Source organism: Lithobates pipiens, unplaced genomic scaffold (genome assembly GCF_037356315.1).
Source record: "Lithobates pipiens isolate NorthernLeopardFrog02 unplaced genomic scaffold, aLitPip1_a1.2 Scaffold_22, whole genome shotgun sequence".
NCBI lineage: Eukaryota > Metazoa > Chordata > Amphibia > Anura > Ranidae > Lithobates > Lithobates pipiens.
In genome coordinates, this window is record NW_027507784.1 from 146,926,416 (window position 1) to 146,945,959 (window position 19,544).

At 41.8% G+C, this 19,544-nt stretch overlaps 2 protein-coding genes and 1 pseudogene across 2 annotated transcripts in view; 2 read left to right on the top strand and 1 right to left on the bottom strand.

Moving 5' to 3' along the window:
• The window catches only part of TMEM41A (transmembrane protein 41A), an 18,955-nt gene extending 512 nt beyond the window's left edge, over nt 1–18,443 (bottom strand). The window contains 6 exon segments of the mRNA XM_077448447.1: nt 1–2,849; nt 2,938–3,049; nt 3,051–3,077; nt 4,756–4,917; nt 12,171–12,324; nt 18,296–18,443. The exon segment at nt 1–2,849 is cut by the window's left edge and continues 512 nt beyond it. Of these exon segments, the coding sequence (XP_077304573.1) occupies nt 2,635–2,849; nt 2,938–3,049; nt 3,051–3,077; nt 4,756–4,917; nt 12,171–12,324; nt 18,296–18,399 (774 nt within the window). The 5' untranslated portion in view covers nt 18,400–18,443 and the 3' untranslated portion in view covers nt 1–2,634.
• On the top strand, nt 6,783–6,901 carry LOC143925893 (5S ribosomal RNA; annotated as a pseudogene).
• EHHADH (enoyl-CoA hydratase and 3-hydroxyacyl CoA dehydrogenase) overlaps nt 18,416–19,544 on the top strand; it is a 117,168-nt gene continuing 116,039 nt past the window's right edge. Inside the window, exon 1 of the mRNA XM_077448445.1 lies at nt 18,416–18,539. The gene's annotated coding sequence lies outside the window, so the exon portion shown is untranslated. The remainder of the gene's footprint in view (nt 18,540–19,544) is intronic.

A 19,544-nucleotide genomic window follows, 5' to 3' on the forward strand; every position in this document is an offset into this window, starting at 1 on the left:
ATCCTGTTGTGACAACCTGACTATAGTTCCCCTGTAATTTGTAATAAGTAAAGAGCAGCTTTACTATTGGGGAATAAAGACTTAACACATTGCAGGGAATACTGCCATTGGCATTACCATATCACATAGGGGTTGATTTACTAAAACTGGTACACAGAATCTGGTGCAGCTCAGCATAGCACATAGTGCAATGATCTTGTGTGTTTTATTGTTAAAGCTTAATTGAACAAGCTGAAGTTAGATGATTGGTCACTATGCCCAACTGCACCAGATTCTGAGTGCTCCAGTTTTAGTAAATCCTCCCTCATAGTGTCCACTGATCATTAAGCAGCCCAACCGCATTCCCGATCCTACAGCTTGACTTAGCTTTTGGCATAAACAATGTCCAGTATTAGTATAGGTTTCACTTAAACACCAGCTGCCATTTTCTCAAAAGTATCTATTCTAAGCTTACAGCTACTCTTAGAATGCAGCAATTTCCACAAGTATTGTCATTAAAAGGTTCCCTTTTGTAATAAGATATTGGCACATTACCTAGAAGGCCAAGTGCATTCCATTGTTCTTTCCTTTTAGCAATTTAAAATTCGATATGGTTATACACAGAGATATATTTTTGCACATTACATATTGGGAGCCTGATGTCTAGATCACAAGAGCCCAAACTGGAAAACTCTGTCCAATTTTCTATCCATCTTTACTATATATCGGAGCTGAAAAGAGATGAGCCAAGTCTACAGGGCAATGCTTTACAAGCAGTAATTGATTATCATTTGACATGTAATGCATAGTGAGCAAGCATGTTGTGTGAATTGGGGACTATGAGTCTTTTATGTCTCCGATTCTACCATGTACTGCTACATTGTTCATTAATGGATATTATTGCTAAGCTTTCCAAAAAAGGTGTGGTTGGGCTTTAAGTTTTTATAAGTTCCATTTCAAAATATTAAATTTCTCTTTTGTATAAAAATCGGTTCTTGAGTTTAAGGTCCCTTCCTACATATATTACACAAATATGTGGATCTTAGAGAAGATAAAGTGAAAATCATCAATGTATATATTGGTTTTCATCCATAGCAATCCTAACCCCCTATATTATTTACCTTTTATATGACTTCTCTGCTGCCACCATTCTTCATGCAAGAGCCACCTATTCTCAGTAATACCTGCTAAGGGTTGTAGTTTTGACACTGAAAAAAAATAGCAGTGGTTCTGCCACTGTAGCTCAGAGTGAGCACTGAGATATGGGACTTTCAGGTGACATCAGTGCATCTACATCTAGCCCTATCAATAAATAAATCTAATAAAGACTCAGAGCCAGTATAGTATCTCCCCCTTTTTGGCACCCTATGTTGCAATTTGTAGAAAATAAAATCTCCATGTCATGTGACCTCATCACATGTTAAGAGCATGAAGTTCTGCTGCTATCCTTCCTAGACTGTGGGGTTGAGTTACTAAAACTGGAGAGTGCAAAATCTGGTGTAGTTGTGCATGGAAGCCAATCAGCTTCTAGATTTAGTTTGTTCAATTAAGCCTTGGCAAAGAAAATGAAGCTGATTGATTACTATGCAAAACTGTACCAGATTTTGCACTTTAGTTTTGGTAAATCAACCCCAGTATGTTTTGAAATACAATGTAGATAGGTGGTAACAAATACCTGGTTATAGAATGTTATTTTCTTCTATTATACTAGTCTTTATTTTATTGTCAGTGCCCTGGCTTTTACTTTAAATAGTTAAAGCCCAACTCTGCACAAAAGTAAAGTTTTAACAGTGCATTGTGCATGACTTACCTTGCTCATCAGTGTTGCTTGCAAGTACATCTTCCCAACCCATCCCGAGGTATAAATTTCTCAAGGTTATAGTTTGCTCTATTTGCAAAGCGCACTTCCTGCCCTGGGGACTGGGCACTTTTTCCTACCTGTTATCTCTTCTGTGGATGGGTTCCCTTACTGCTCCCATGTCGTTCTTCTGCCTCTGAAGCAATGTGAGGGGAACCTGCCACTGGAAGAAGTGGTGCCGCCACCAATATGAAGTGTCCATGCCACGCAGTCAGTGACATGGACAACCCAAGGAGGACTCCACTGGATGTAAACAGAAGAGCGGAAGACTTGGAAACTGATTGTCAAGTAAAAAAGGGAATTTAGGTTTTAGGTGTCTTTTTGCCAGCAATCAGACGGAAAAGTGTGGAAGGGAGGGGTGGGGCAGTACTTTTGTTTTTGCCCAGAATTGGGCTTTAAATGAGATGGATATATATTTTTAGATGTTTAGCAGCTTTTAGATACTACAGCTACATCAATGGGGGTGTGTGTGGCTTATCCATAAACACACAGAATCACCCACCTGCTTCCTTACCACAAATTCATCTACAGAACCAACAGTAACACCAATACATCTAAGACATACAAATAGAGGTAAAATTGGATCACCAAAATTCTGGCTCTTGATACACATCATATAAAAGGATGGTTGAAAAGGTGATTGGTAATCACAGAGAAAGTAAGACTCAACGTTAAAACCCCTTTCACTGCAAGTAGAGACTGATTTTTCTCTATACAGTGAGAGATGTCACCCATAAATAGATTCCTTTGTGTTTCCTTTAGTGTCTCTTTGAATAAGGACTGCAATCACAGACAGCTCACGTGGATTTTCTGCCATTCACCAACTGTCCTTTTTTCTCTGGTGCCAGGCTGTGTTGGCTGAACCTTCTGACAATAGCGCCAGGGATTAGGGCAGCAAGAGCTATACCCAACAGTGTCAGTAATGTACCCCAAGAAAACATGTCATCTAGAGACTTGATCTTCGATAAAATGGATCCTGTCTGAACACAGATGAAGTTATACGGCAGCAGACCTGTTCGGTGTAGAAAACAAGGTGGTTCAGGACTACTAAAGTGTAAAACTGAACAACTGTGATTATATCAGTTATTATCACTACATACCAAGAAGAACAGAGAAGAAAAATTGTCCCACTGGGATGTTCAGAATGGGTGAAGACAAGTTCAGGAACCAATTAGGTGTCATGGGAAACAAGCGCAAGAAAAGGAGAAAAAAAGAAAAGACTGCTACGATTTTCTTCTATCTGGAAAACAGTAAATAGCATTAAAAGAATTAGACATCATTTACATATTTTTAACATGAGCAAGTAAAATTCTGAAAGAAGATATTTTTGCGGGCTAACGTGTATATTTCAGTACCCTGTTATAGTTCACATTAGCACAGCAAATGGTTTATTCGATAGTAAGATTCTGTGTGGGAACATACTGATGTGAATAGGTCAGTGTTATCTATTAAAATTCTGCTGAATAAGTCAGCGATACATATATAAATGTACGTTGCAACAAGCATGTAATGAATAGTTACTGGATCTCTTAAAGGTGTAGTCCACCTCTGGAAAGAAAAATTATAAAATGCACCCACATTGACAAAAATTTAAATGTGCATTTATAAATATTCTGCATTGAAGCCTGCAGAGCACTGCAGTTGCAGGGTCCAAAAGACTTTTCCTCTAGCACCAGGTTATGGACCTATAGTTATAGGGCGGGGAGGAAGTAATTAACAAATGAGTGCAGTGATGCCACCAAACTTGTATCCATTGATGGTAGATGGGACCTAGTCTTCCATTTACTGTTCTGTGTGAATGGAAGACATGGCCAAGTAGATAGAGCCATGCACAGACGCACTAAATACAAAAGGAAACTAAATGTTTGGGGGGGGGGGGGGGGGGCGGACTGCACAATTCAGGTAAGTGGACGCCTGTTTGAAGGTAGGGAGTTGGGGAATGTTACATCCCTAAAATATAGATGTAGCATAAAGCATGTTTGCAAAGGTAGACTAACATTTTAAATGGTTTGTTTATATATTACTAAATTGTACTGAATTTATAACAAGTTCATCTATAGGTCATTATACATGATACAATCTTACCATCATCCCTCACAATCAACTTTTGAACTACCAAAAGTTTGTAAAATAAGGACCTACCTGAACTATGCAATTAATTTGTATCCAATCAGACAGGCCCTTCCACAACATACATATTGGTTCCTTTATATTTATTTCGTCTGTATTTAGCGGATAGATACATACTGTATGCAGAGACTATGTGTAGTGTAATTTCAAGGTACTACATACTTATTGTTAGAGCTAATAGAGATTGTTCAATCAGATTGTAAAATGTATGGTCAGCTTAAGGCCAAAACTGATTCTTTTTTTTTTTGTTAATTTTAGGAGGAGGAAGGGTTGGAAGCTCTGTCAGATTTGTATTGCTGTCTGTGTCCCTGCTGCGCAGATTTGACTTCTCTATTTATCCTGGTGATCATTGTCACTGGGACAGAAAGCAATGGGCAATGCAATATTTCACTGTTCTCATGTGAAAATGGGAAACCTTCTTCTATAGGTGATTATTTACTAAAGTTGGAGAATGCAAAATCAGGCTCATTTGTGCATAGAAACCAATCAGCTTCCAGCTTTTATTGTCAAAGCTTAATTGAACAAGCTGAAGTTAGAAGCCGATTGGTTTCTATGCAGAAGTGAGACTGATTTTGCACTCTGCAGCTTTAGTAAATAAAACCCATAGTGACAACCTTATCCAAATGCTCCTGTCATGGACTAGGTATGCTTTGATGGTTGGTCTTGTTAGTGTGCCTGAGGTTGAAGGGTGACACAAGACAGCTGGTGTAGAGAGGCAGAAAGTGTAAAGCTGGCCCTCAACATACATAATAATTTTGGCCAATGTATAATCACATACATTTACTTACCTTTTTCTGCAGCATGGACACCTTCTCTGGAAAGTACATGACTACAATCTGCTTGCCAAAAGCACGAGAGAGCAGGTAGCAGAATGTGGCACCCAATGAAGTTAGTGTGCAGCACAAAAACAGGCCGTGCCAGGGTCCAAATAGAGCCCCACCCAGCAGATTCTGCAGAGGCACAGGATAAAGCTTAGAAACAACAAGCACAAGAAGGACACCTAATAATTATAACCATTACACTGCTAAAGCCCCAGTCCTGGCTAAAACTTTTTTTTTACCACCCCCAACCCATGCTGATAGGCATTTTTTTACATTACTTTGTTGTGAAGGTTGGGGGGAGTGGCAGTGACAAGACTAGTAAAATGCGTCTCTTGTTCTTACATTACAGACACAGAGCCTTTGATAATTACTTAGTGGGTTAGATAGTCACCATCAGGTGATTGGAAACTGGCAACAATAATTACAAGGCGAGTTCCTCACCTATACAACTCTTCCCATATGGAGAGTACCTCAGTTTTTTTTCGCCAGTGTCTAAGGTGGTTGGTCATGTTAAAGATGTGCTAAGAAGAAAGCTCTGTTTGATGGTCTCTGCGGGAGCCTAGGAGCTATACAACCGCGTCCATGCCTCAGGCCAATAAAACGCCAAAGATGGATGGTACCTGGGCCTCGTGAAAGAAGAAACAAGATTTTGCTTGTAATGTCTCTTTGAGGACTGGACTCTGGAATCCAGCACTTGGGCAAAAATTAAAAGATGCTCGAAAAGTTGCTGGTAAAGTCTTCCACAGGCCCAGGGAAAAGGATCCTGTAAGTAGGAACACAGAACCCTAAAGGTTGGCACAACGTTACTTGCCGTGATGGGTGAAGGTTGGATCCGTCTGTTCTCAGCAGTTCTGCAGTGGCAATAAGGTAAGTGAAGACAATCCTAAGTATACACCTTATGGATTATCTTCTAGGAGTAGTTTTCATTTCTTACCTGTTTTCCGCCACTAGAGGGAGTAAGAGACATACCTGGTGTCTACTTTCATGACTTCCAGGATACACGCTCTGTGAAGCCGCTCACCTCTTCCGCAGGCTCTGCCACATGATCTGAAAGGGGGATCCCACGTAGTCCTCTGGTTGTCTCCTCCCCCCGCCGCCCCCCCTCGCCCCTGGCCGCCATGTTGCTTCTACGGCAGATTCGACGGGGAAGGAAGGGGGGCGTGGTTTCTAGCGCCGTGCACGGTGCATCAGCGGGCAGGCGCGAGGCGGCCGTTTTTAAAAGCCCAGAACGCCAGAGCCCTGTAAGCGGTGGGACACACAGCTGTTGGCAGTAAGCATCTCATGGGTCCAGATCCAGGCATATCTAAGACAACTACTCAGTATCAGGTTGTGCAGACTAAGCTAATAATAATAATATTGTAAGACTAGGCACAACAGTGATTGCATTTATACTAGTGCCTCCGCTTTTGTCAGCTCAGGACTATTTAAAAAGAGCCTAGATCTAAGGGTTCTATCCCCCGAAAGACTGGAGGCAGCCCCACGGGATGAGCCATTGCCCTTGTCAAACCTGCAGCCTCTCCCAACATTGCAGCCCTGCATAGGTCTTTTTAAGATGGTTGTTTGAATTTGCAGTGTGTGGTGTACAGGAGAAGTTAGCTGTTTAATCGCAGCATCCTCACAAGAGGGCAGAAATTGGGGTAGTTCCCCTTCCCCTGCCCTAAAACCTCAATCAAGATGACCAACAATCTGATGATGAAAGATCACCATGAGGGGACAGGGAACAGGTGCAATCGAACGAGGCGGAGGTATCAGAGGCACCACAAGCTCTGGAGTTGTAACAGCTATCTTTTTCAGAGACTCATGCTGCGTATAACTTACCCTCAGCCTAGACGGCTAGAAGCCTCTGTCTCTTACTTGTTTTTTTTTTCTTGAATTCTCATAGGCTTCTTCTACCTTTCCAAGTCTGTCCATTACTACAAAGAGGTGTAGAACCTCCACAAGGTCCTCATGCAGGTTCTTACTTACAAACTAGCCAAATGCACAACTGCTGAGATGCCTACGGCCATATCACCCTGAAAGCGCCCAATCACGTCTGATCTCAGAGGCTAAGCAGGGTTGGACCTGGATACTACCTGAATGGGTGACCGTCTGGGAATACCAGGTGCTTTACACGGTTCTGTGCACATTGTTGCCAACACAAACAGCTAAACGCATGAGGCTGGGAACGCACATCAGCGGAGGATAGCTTCCTTTTTATCCGTCCACATATTTGCATAAAATTACCTGGAGTATTGGAGTGTAGACGATGCATGTGGCAGAACATGCAATACACAGAGATACATGTTTTTTTTTTCCTGTTTGTGGTGGACTTACATAGTCGCATGAGAATACTTGGTCGTTAAGTGCTTATTTGTGCAGAAATGCCTAAAAAACGCATGAATGTGTAAAATCGCATAATTGCCTAAAAAAGCATAAATGCCTGTTTGCATAAAGATACGGCGTCACACAAGAGTGCGTGACCCCACAAGAGTCCTTGTCTGCCCAAGGATACTTGCTCACGCAGAAAAGTTTTCGTTTTTTTTTACAGAAATGCCTAGATCGCATAAGAATGCTTGGGTGCATAAAGTTGTGGGTTCACGCCAGAGTGTTTGACCTCACAAGAGTCCTTGATTACCTAAGGATAATTGGTCAAGCGGAGAGGCTTGTTTTACAGAAATGCCAAAAAATGCATAAAGATGCTTGATTGCATAAAGATGCTGGATTGCACAGGGATGCTTGATCTTACAAGAGTCCTTGATTACTCAAGGATACTTGGTCATGCGGAGAAGCTAATTTTTTTTTCAGAAATGCTTAAAATCGCATAAAAATGCTTGATTGCACAAAGATGCTGGATCACACAGGGGTGCTTGATCACACAAGAGTCCTTGGTCTCACAAGTGTACTTGTCTGCACAGTAGTGCTTATAATGCACAGAAAGTTGAATTGCATAAGAATACATGATCTCCTAAGGTTGCATGATCACCTAGATTGTATGGTTGCATAACGAGGTTAAATTTAGTCTCTTTAATTATACAGGATTCCTTATGTTCGCATAGGAATACGTGTCTGCCTGGATACAGGATGTGTAATCTTGCCTTACACATTCAGACGCATGCTTGCATGCAAGGTGCCCGTTCCATAGCACACGTGTTTTATCTTTTGTGTTTTATATTCTAGAAAATTCATGCTTCCATGAATGCACGTTTCTTTTGAGGCATATGACGTTAACTCTTGCCTCTTACACATAAGGAGAATCGTCTGCATATGTGTTTTCAGAACTTGTCTGCATTTCACAGGGAAACAGCATCTCTTCTGGTTGGTAGGCTTGCCACCATGCTGAAGTGTTTTTTATAAACTGCTAGGGCCCGCCTCTAGCGGGTCTAAAGGGCTCAGGGTATAGCTGTAATGGCATACCAAGGCAGTCTGCTGCCAAGAGATCAGTAGGTAGCATGGCTGGACCCAAGTGTGTCCAGCATGGCCTTTATAGCCACTATGGAGGCTAGAGTATTTGGGGACATAGCGCAAAGCAGGGTATCTTTTACCCGAATCAAAGACCAAGACCATAAAGATTTGGTCCAAGTGGGCAAACCAAGGGATAGACCTTCCATTTGCCTTTTGTATGAGATTGTTCAGGAAGATGGTAGCCTCATTTAAGGCTGTTCCTTTCGCCCAGTTTTCACTCAACGCCATTACTAAACAGCATAATGTCTGCTTGGAGCAAGAGAATTCAAGCCTAATGCCGCATATACACGACCAAACTTTCCGCCAGAAAAGGTCAGACGGAATCATTACGTCAGATATTACAATCGTGTGTGGGCTTTATCGGACCTAGAAATAGAACATGTTTCAAAATCTGTCCAACGCAATCAATTTCTATCGGGAAAACCGTTCGTCTGTATGCCGGTCTGACGGACCAAATACGACGCAAGGGCAGCTATTGGCTACTGGCTATTGAACTTCCTTTTCTAGTGCCATCATGTTCAAAAGGAATAGACTTTGGTCCGTTCATGTGTGGGCAAGTCCGTTCGTTCAGAAGTCCGTCGTAACTCCGTCTAAAGTCCATCGGACCTTTTCTGCTGAAAAATTCGGTCCTAGTTGTACCCAGTTTTTCCCAGGCACCTGACGTTAGAAGTACGCAAGAGCCTCAGTTGGTGGTTAGCCAAAAGTTTACAGGAAAATCCTTTATTCCAGTCACCAGGAAAGTGGTAACTACGGATACCAGCCTTATAGGCCGGGGTTCAGTCCTAGAAGAGCTTTCGCTCCAAAGGAAAGTGGTCCAAACCGAAAGTTTCCTGCCCTGCAACATTCTGGAGATTCAGTACGTTTGGCCCTCAGGGCCTGGACTTACAGGTCCCAAGGCTGTCCTGTCCGGATACGATCCAACAATGCTACAGCAGTGACCTATATCAATTAAGCAGGCACTAGGAGTCCAAAAGTCCAGAGGGAGGTGAATCATTTTTGTTTGGAAAGAGGCATGTTCCTTGCCTATCTGCAGCCTTCATTCCAAGGATGGAAATTTGGCAGGTGGATTATCTAAGCCGCCAGCAGCTGTGTCCAGGGGAATGGTCTCTACAACCCTCCATATTTCAGGCTACATGCCAGAAATGGGGTACCCCGGATGTAGATCTTCTAGCCTCCAGGTTCAACATGAAGCTGGACGATTTTTTGTCAAGAACAAAAGGTTCACTAGCATGCAGAACAGACACATTGATAATTCCTTGGGATCAGTTTTCTCTGACCTAGGCAGTTACACTCCTTCCGCGTCTTCTTTCACAGAATCGGGGCGGGGAAGTAAATGGTTATTCTGGTGGCTCCAGCCTGGCCCAGAAGGTGCTTGGTATACAGGAATTGTAAAGATAGTAGGAAGACTGTGGATTCTTCCACTACGCCTAGATATGCTCTCGTAGGGACTAGTATTCCTTCCTTACGGAATCTATATTGGATGGTTTGACTGCTCCTGAAAAGTCGTGGGCTTTCGAGTCCAGTTATTTCTACTCTGGTTAATGCTAGGGGGCCTGCCTCCAGGCTCGTCTATCACAGAGCCTGGAAGACGTAGGTTTCCTGGTGTGAATCCAGGGGTTGGCATCCTCAAAGGTATGCCAGTGACAGAAGTCTCGCCTTTCTATAGTTATAAATGAAACTGGCCTTGAGCACATCAAGGGTCAGTTCTGGGCCTTATCAATTTTTTCAGAGGCTACTCGCCTCTCATTCTTTAGTCCGGGCTTTTTATCCAAGGGGTGTCGTGTTTAATTCTGCCATTTGAGTCTCCCTTGTGCCCATGGGATTTGAAAGGTCTGTTTTTACAAAAAAAGCCTTCTGAACCAATACGCCATATTCCTTTGGTTCTTTTGACCAGAAGATCGAGTTTTCTGGTTGTCATATCCTGTGCTAGAAGGGTATCAGAATTAACAGCTTTTTGCTGCCTAAGGTGGTATCAGGATTTCATCTGAACCAAGATGTTGTCCTACCGTCCTTGTACGGGTCCGCATCCTGCGGAAGAAAGGTTGTTATACTCTCTTGATGTAGCAAGAGCAGTCAAGGTCTATTTAAAAGCGATTGCTCTGATACTTTGTTTGTGCTGCCAGAAGGTCCTAGAAATGGCCAGGCAGTGTCGAAATTCACCATCTCTAGATGGATTTGACAGGTTATTTTTCAGGCTTATGGCGTAAAGAAGATTACTCCTTTTCAGGTTAAAGCGCACTGAACTAGAGCAGTTAGTGCATCACCAGGCCTCCATGGCTCAGATCTGCAAGGCTGCAACTTGGTCTTCAGTCCATACATTCACTAGATTTTATCAGGTGGATGTAAGAGGACATGATGCCGCTTTCGGGCGCAGTGTGCTGCAGGCAGCAGTATAAGTCCTCTTGTCCGTTGGCAGTCTATGTTTTCTGATCTGTGTCTCCCTCCCCTCAAATGTGGACATTGCTCTGGAACATGCTACTAAGTAATTATCAAAGGCTCGGTGTTCCTTGAAGTATGAACAAAAAAATAGGATTTTTTATAAACAGCTTACCTGTAAAATACTTTTCTTGGGAATACATCATGTGACACAGAGCTCCCGCCCCTCTTCGGAATTATGCGTTGGGATACTTATTGCTTTGCTAAAATACTGAGGTACTCTCCTCATGGGAGGGGTTATATAGGGGAGGAACTCACCTTGTAATTAGGGTTGCCAGTGTCCAATCACCTGATGGTAACTATCTAACCCACCAAGTAATTATCAAAGGCTCTGTGATGTTTTCCCAAGAAAAGGATTTTACAGGTAAGCCGTTTTTTTAAAAAAAAAACTATTTTTTTTCTCTGTAAGCTTTGGGGTGATAAACAATGAAGCTTTCAATATGAAACATACTGAATATGCCTCCCATAGCACATTGTGCCATTAAACCTGAATTCTAAGCAAACAAAATTTGCAATACATAACATAGGTTACCCAACAATAAATTTGTAACCTGGGTACCCCTTGTTGAACAGTTTCCTCAACCTCCACTACAGCAGTAGCACAGTTTGCTCAAATACACATTTCCACTTTCATTGATGAAACGTTACTCTGTCCATACCTCTTCCTGGTTGGCTGCTAGTTCTGACCATCCCTCTCTAAAGCCTCATACAGACGGTACAATTGTTGGCAGGGGATTGTCTGTTGACAGACTGTTCTAAAATCTTACCACTAGTACGCCCTTTTTGCCAATTGTTGTCCAACTTTCAGGCAAGAAATGTTGGATAACAGGCTAGTAAATTTTCGGCGGACAACGGTTTGATGTCAGATTTTCGTATGGTAAGTACACAAATTTGTCACACAAAAGTTGAAAGTACAAACATGCATGCTCGGAATCAATGCCCATCAAACATGAAGTTAGCAGAAGGAGCCCAAAGGGTGGCGCTCAAGAGCTGAAATGGATATGTTCGTCATCCATCCAGCAGATCGGATGCAAACAGACAGGCGGTCAGTTTTCATCCAATCTCCCCATAGAGAACAGCAAGGCTCTGACAGGTCTGTCTCAGCACAGTGAACGGAAACAGACCTGTCACCCGTCTGTTCAGTGGGGATCAACGGCGCGATCCCTCCCTGAGCTAGCGGAGTCCGTCCAACGGATCCGCCTTGTGTGAAAGGGGCCTTCAACAGAAGTTGATTAACTATCTACTTTTAACGAGGGGAGCGTGCCACATGCTGATCGAAATTCAACCAACTTACCATAGCTGCATATAAGCATACATTTAACATTTTTTACTAACTACAAAATGCAATGTTTTTTTTTCCCCATATTTACCCAAAATTCAGCTCAATTTTTTATTTTTATTTATACATAAACTATGACTGCATATGACTGCTAGATAAAGAGGTAGAGTTTGTGAGCCATCATTCCCTAAGTGAACCCCTTTATAAAAGGGCTTCTGAAGCTTACCAAGAAGCTGGATCCAGGAATGGCAAAAGTCTGTTTGTACAAGTACGCACTGCAGAACAATACAGTAACATAGCCATGGTGCTCTCTTTTATACTCCTGCAGGAAGTCAGCCAATTCCCGTAGTTCATCCAAGTGAGAAGGGAAAACCAAAGATCTGCAGCAACAAAATCAAATAGAAAATTGAATACAGTAAGGGAGGAATAGTACCCCTGACAAGTTTTTATTGGTGTCTGCATCTCTGCTAGGTAGTTTTCCGTCTCTTTACCACCTCTATTTGACCTGATGACCACAGTCACTGAGACGGAAAGCAATACGAAATAAAAAATGTTATAGCTGTCACCAGAACAAGTGATGAGGGACACCTGTTCTGGTGAGAGCTCCTTAAAAAAGAAATTGCCCTAATTTCCTTTTATGTATACTTCATGTTGCACCATTGAAAGCTTTTTTAGTTTTGGATAATGATTGGAAAGGGTTAAAACCAAACAGTTTATTTTTGTTGTCTGTGTCTCATTTGAGAGATTTCACATTCTGAGGTTGATTTGCTAAAGGCAAAAAGGCTGATCACTTTGCAAGAGAATTCTCACCTTAGCTTCGGGAATGTGGTGAAATTTCACCTCGCACAAAAAACCCAATCACACGCAAGGGAGAAAAAAAACTAAACACGATTGGGTGATGGAAGTCAGCAGAGCTTCAAAATACTCACTAAGCTCTGGTGGAAATTCCCCAGAAAAGTGTACAGCCTATTTGCCTTTAGTAAATCAGCCACAGGATGTGACGGGAAATCTCTCAAATGGGAGGAAGACAATATAAATAAACTGTTGGGTTTTAACCCTTTCAAATCGTTTTTCCAAAACTAAAAAAAAGCTTTACAGAAATGTTGGAGGATCTACACCTATGGGTTTTTCCTCCCTCAATGTTTTCCATCGAAATAAATAGACATGCATCACGATGCATGTCAACATGTGTTGACAAATGATAACGCGTGTTGTTCAATTTTAAAGCACATTGCTATATACTTTTTGTTGAATGTCATTGTGTGTCATAATGCAAATCTGCAAATGCTGTCACACATGGACATGTGTTGATGTGTATACATACAGCTGCAAGGCAGGGAACACAGAGGCCTTGGATGATTACAGGTAATAGTTTCCTGGCGGGTTCGCACACGTGGGTTCAGAGTCTAATCCAAACCTGCCTGAGCTCATCACTTAGCACCAAGCCCAAAGACAAGAAAAGCAAGCCTGCACTCCAAAATCATAAAGGCTCATAAATTCTAGTGGAAGTCCATTTTTGTTTTTAATTTTAGCGTTTGCATACACTTTAGCCGCTTGCTGACTGGCCAACTTAGATTTACGATGCAGCTGATCTGCGTTGGATCACGCAACTAGTACATGATCCGCATGCCCAGCTGTACTGTGGTTCGCTACAGCACAAGCCGATCAGCAGGTCCTGGCCAATGACTGACCGCCGTGACCCGCTGATCGATTCAGTGTTTCACAGAACAGAGCTCTGTGATTGTAAACAATACTGAGCTCTGTTCACTGACAGGCGATCTTGCTGGTTTTATATTCCCCGATGAGCAGGAAAAAAAAAAAAAAAAAAAACAAGATCCTTAGTAAAAGCCGCACATATTACACATGTTAGGCACACAACTAACCCCTTGATCGCTCCTAGATTTTTAACCCCTTCACAGCCAGTGTCATTAGTACAGTAACTGTGTATAACACTAGTAGTGATCAGCATATACTGTATATACTCGAGTATAGGCCGACCCGAATATAAGCCGAGGCCCCCAATTTACCCCCAAAAAAACTGGCAAACTTATTGACTCGTGTATAAGCCGAGGGTGAGACATGCCTGTCCATCCCTGTGTGTGTGTCCGTCCATCCCTGTGTGTCCGTCCATCCCTGTGTGTCCGTCCATCCATCCCTGTGTGTGTGTGTGTCCATCCATCCATCCATCCCTGTGTGTGTGTGTCTCCATCCATCCATCCATCCCTGTGTGTGTGTGTCTCCATCCATCCATCCATCCATCCATCCCTGTGTGTGTGTGTATCCATCCATCCCTGTGTGTGTGTGTGTCTCCATCCATCCATCCATCCGTGTGTGTGTGTCTCCATCCGTGTGTGTGTGTGTGTGTGTGTGTGTGTGTGTGTGTGTCCAGCCTACCTGTGTCCCGAGCCTTTGTCCCGAGCCTCCGTCCCGTGTCGTGCCTTGCCTTCGTCCCGTCCCGTCCCGTCCTGTCCCGTGCCTTGCCTTGCCTCCGTCCCGTGCCCTCTTCGTCGGCGGCCATTGTAAAATTCAAAAGCCGAGCCTCCTCCTTCGCCTGTGATAGGCGGAACACTGAATTTCCCAGCAGCCTGTGTTCCGCCTATCACGGACGTCGTATCATCCTCGTCCGTAGTACGAGGATGAGACGACGCCCGTGATAGGCGAACACAGGCTGCTGGGAAATTCAGTGTTCCGCCTATCACAGGCGAAGGCGGAGCCGGAGGCGCGGCTTTTGAATCATAGAATGGCCGCTGTCTGTCTGCTCGACACCGCTGATCGAGCGGGCAGACAGCGATGACTCGAGTATAAGCCGAGGGGGCACTTTCAGCCTCAAAAAAGAGGCTGAAAATCTCGGCTTATACTCGAGTATATACGGTAAGTGTCATTGTTGATGTCAGTGTCAGTTAGTGTACCCTCCGGCCAGCATCAGCTAGTGTCAGATTGCCCGCTATAAGTCGCTGATCGCCACCATTACTAGTATTAAAAAATAAAATAAAAATTCCAGCGTATATATACCATAGTTTGTAGATGCTAATACTTTCATGCATACCAATCAATATACACCAAGGCCTCTGTTTTTTATCCATCCATGGACGGATCCATCCGTTGTCAATGCATCTCAATGGAAAATGGATATAAATGGATGACGTTTTTTTTGGAACAGATCAAAGCCCTATATTTCTTCTGTAAAAAACAAACAAACAGACAAATGGTCCACTTTTGCATAAAACAATGGCTCTGGGACTCATGCGGTTAAGGACTCTAGCTGGCAGATGTAAAAACGGATGAAAAACTGATGTAAACGTACTTTCTTTTCCTTTTTTTTTAAAGTGACTGACTGATGAAACAAACTGTCCGCATATGTGAAAGGGGCCTTATTTGGATTTTTTTTTTTTACCAAAGACAGTCGCAGAATATATTTTAGTAAAAATGTATGAAGAATTCAATTTCATGATAATATATATATATATATATTATATATATTTTTTTTTTTTTCAAATGTTGTTTTTTTGTTTATATAATAAACAATAACAACCCTAGTGGTGATTAAAGTGTTACTAAACCCAGTAATATGAAAATAGTTCATCTGCCCCCACAGTGCTTGCAGCTTATAAATCATATTTACATTAAAATACTGCCACATTATAACTTGGATGATCAGGATACAGTTACATGATAAGCTGCAGTTTCTCCAGTACTGAAAGTTCAGGAAGGAGGAGATTTCCACTGCAGCCTGTATACACCCCACACGTGTGATGTCAATATCATGTGACACAGTTCTGGAGATAAAACTGCTTTTACACAATGTAGAGAATTAACCCCTTAAGTTCCACAGTGAGTATAAGAAGCAGGCAATGCTGCATATACAGACTGATTTTACTGTTGTAGGTTTAGTAACACTTTAACTATCACCAAAAGAAAGCTCTTTTTTTTTTTTTTTTAAACACACAAAAGGGGGGGGGTCTAAATTTCATTTATGTAAAGGGGGGAGATTAGGGCTGCAACTAATGATTATTTTCATAATCGATTAGTTGGCCGATTTCGGATTAAAAAAAAAAACTTAAAAAAATTCAGTTAATATGTGAAGTTAAAAAAATAAAAAAGGCAATTTATTCTTAAATAACTCTATGCAGTGGTAAATACAAATAACCAACTATATGGTTAGGGAGTAAAATATATATTCCACTCTGAAGAATAACAGACAGAAGAAATATACATTATATACTATATATACTATTAAAGGGAGACTCTGGTAAATATCAGACTCAGAGATCATATTTTTTTTTTATTAAAAAAAAATTATTCTAAGAACGTTCGTTCAATTTTCTAATCGTTAGTGGGGTCAAATCAACGTTGAATTTTAACCACAGTGACAGGGAAATTTGGAAATGGAAAACTTCTTGGTTAAAGGAATTTTCAGACAGTGCATGTGGTTTTTGTTCAGAAATTACATTCATTTTAATAACAGAAATGTTAAAAACAAGTGAAAATTTCCACAACATTTTTTCATTCAGGGAATCTACAAAGATTTTTCGCTGAATATTCTCGTCTGAAAATTGATCCGTGGCCAGCATAAGCTCGGTACACACCTATGCAATTTGCTTTCGATCTGTTTCTGCAGTGCTTTTTGCTGTGCGCTTTCATTTTTGCACACGTGATTTTGCGGCGATTTGCGTTTTGCCAATTTTTTTGGTCAATTTGTTGTTGGGCAGATTAAAAGACACAAATTTCTGCAAAAACGCATAAATGCTTTTCTGCAGCTTCTCCATTGAAGTATTTTGAACCAAAAAAAAAAAAAAAACACAATTTTGCGTTAAAAAAGAAAGAAAGAAAGAAAAAAGTCCTTGACCCTTTACAATTACGTAGCAGCTGAAAAAAAGTATAGATGTGAACATGTCCCATAGGAAACCATGTAAATGAACTGTAGTGCGGTTTCAAAAAGCACCAAAAAATACATAGATGTGAACCAGGTCTAAGACGTTAAGTAACATAATTGGGTTGAAGAAAACTAAAATTGGCCCTTTATAGTATAAAAAAAAAAAGCAGATAATCATTATTGTAAGGGATTATTTTTTTTTACTGTAGAACTGAGAAAGTAATATTTACAGTAGCGATTATTTGCTTTTTTTTGTACTATAAAGGGCACTTTTTTATTTTAACCCCATTATGTTACTGGCCAATTATTGGATCATGAAAATAAAAATCAATTATTTGTTTTGGCCATAGGGGAGATTAACTAAAACAGGAGAAATCTGGCGCAGCTGTGCATAGTAGCCAATCAGCTTCTAACTGCAGCTTGTTCAGGTAAGCTTTGGCAAATAAACCCTGGAAGCTGATTGATTTCTAAGCAGAGCTGCAGTAGATTTAGCACTCTTCAGTTTAGTAAATAACTCCAACTGTTTGCATGACAGTTGCCAGTTAAAGTAGTGCAATAGAGAATAACAAAAAAAACGGCCCTAGTCGAGAAGGGGGTAAAACCTCCCAGAGGGCAAGTGGCTAATTCAAATTTCAAAACACCACATTGAAATTAGAATTCTCTCAATAACATCACAGAATGATCCCACATCCTGGATCATGTCCACATGTGAGCGTTCTGCTGTCTGCTATGAACACGTCATTCCCTATCCGATTTCACATGCACACGCTTCTCCTAAACTTAGCTTTGGCCCGGCCACACTGGATCGCCAGCATCACTTTCAAGTCCAGGATTCAACATGCCACCCGATACGTTTATTCTGGGGAGATCAGTGGACTTGTCAGCGATCCCACTTATTCCATCAATGCGTTTATAAATGTCTGACGCTGCACTTAGTTAACCAATCTGCCTCTATTAGTGGACAAAAAATGGACTTAAAATATCGGCTGGCTGTCATAAATCACCTTCTGAAAAATACGCGATTTCTATTGCTTTGTTTTTCTCTTTCTGATCACAAAGTTCAGATTTTCTCTCATGTGTAAGTTGCTGACCTCAGCCCAGATCTCCCTGGGATGGACTTTGATGGCGGCAATCAGTGTGAAGAGTGCGGAGACTGCAGATCATCCTACAGGAGGAGAGGCTGAGACTGATCATCAATACAGGAAATAGAATAAAGTGTAAATACAGAACATATACACTTACTGGTAATACATACAGGAAATAGAAGTGTAAATATACCTTTGCTGGTAATAAATACAGGAAATCGATCTATACTGCTAATAAACACAGCACTATATTACACCCAATTGATGGTAATTATTGGTATCATAGGCTGGGGCTGCAGATCATTGTTTGGGTCAGTAAATTCCAATTGGAGACACTCCATGACCCCGCCCCCCCCCCTCCTTAACCCCTTGTCTGCCCGTGCCTGCACCCACCTCTCGGCTTCCTGTCCTCGGCCAGGGCGCAGGCGGGTGCTCAGCACATACAGATAGAAGGTAGCGCAGCCTAACACCAAGAAAAAGCCAGCCAGCGAGCGCATGATGCCAGTCAGCGGAGGACACAACTCATACCGGAACTAACAACACGGTGCCACTGAGCCCGGGGGAAGAACAAGCTGAAAGGACAGGAAGTGGATCTGGCTACTAGTAACCATGGCAAGCTAAAATACTATGACTTGAGGTGACTGTGTTACAATGAGTGGTCCCCCAGAGTAATTGGCTCTTTATTGTATGGTCCCCCAGAGTAATTGGCTCTTTATTGTACTGCCCAGCATCAAATATCACTGCATGATACTTACAAAGAAAAAACACCAATAATTCCCCATACACACTATTCGATTTTCTGCATCGTTTTGTCTTCAGATTTACCAAAACCATATAATATGAGGTCAAACCTTAATAGTTTCAATTTGTATGCAATCAGGCAGGCCCTTGCACTGCATGGTTTTGGTAAATCTGAAGACAAAAATCTGCAGAAATTCTAATAGTGTGTATGGAGTCTAATGCCCTGTACACATGACTGGTTTTCCCGTCGGAATAAACTCAGAAGTTTTTTATGACAGAGTTCTGCTGAAACTGTCTTGCGTACACACAATCACACTAAAGTCAGATTGTTAAGAATGCGGTGACGTACGACAGGGCTAGAAAAAGGAAGTTCAATATGCATTAGCCAATAGCCTCTGTCTCGTACTTGCTTCAGAGCAGGCAACGTTTTTGGTCCGTCGGAAGAGCATACAGACAAGCGGTTTTCCCGATAGGAATTGGTTCCGTCGGAAATATTTAAAACATGTCCTATTTCTAGGTCCGTCAGATGAGGCCCACACACGAACAGAATATACGATGAAAAGCTTCTGTGACTTTTTCTGTCAGACATTCCGCTCGTGTGTACGCAGCATAAGAGTTTGTTAATCTTGAATTTTGTTAAAGCGGACCTTCAGTTATTTTTCCATCTATTAGTATTGTTATTATTATTATTAATAATAATGATTTATATAGCACCATCAGTTTACGCAGCACTTTACAATGTAGAGGTGGGGGCAGCACAAATACAGTACTGTTCAATACAGAAGGGACAGGAGGGCCTTGCACGTAGAGCTTACATTCTAAAATCTTCTGCCCTTGTTTTAACTTTTGATAGTAAAACATTTTTTTTTCTGCCAGTTAAAGCGGAGGTCCACCCTAAAGT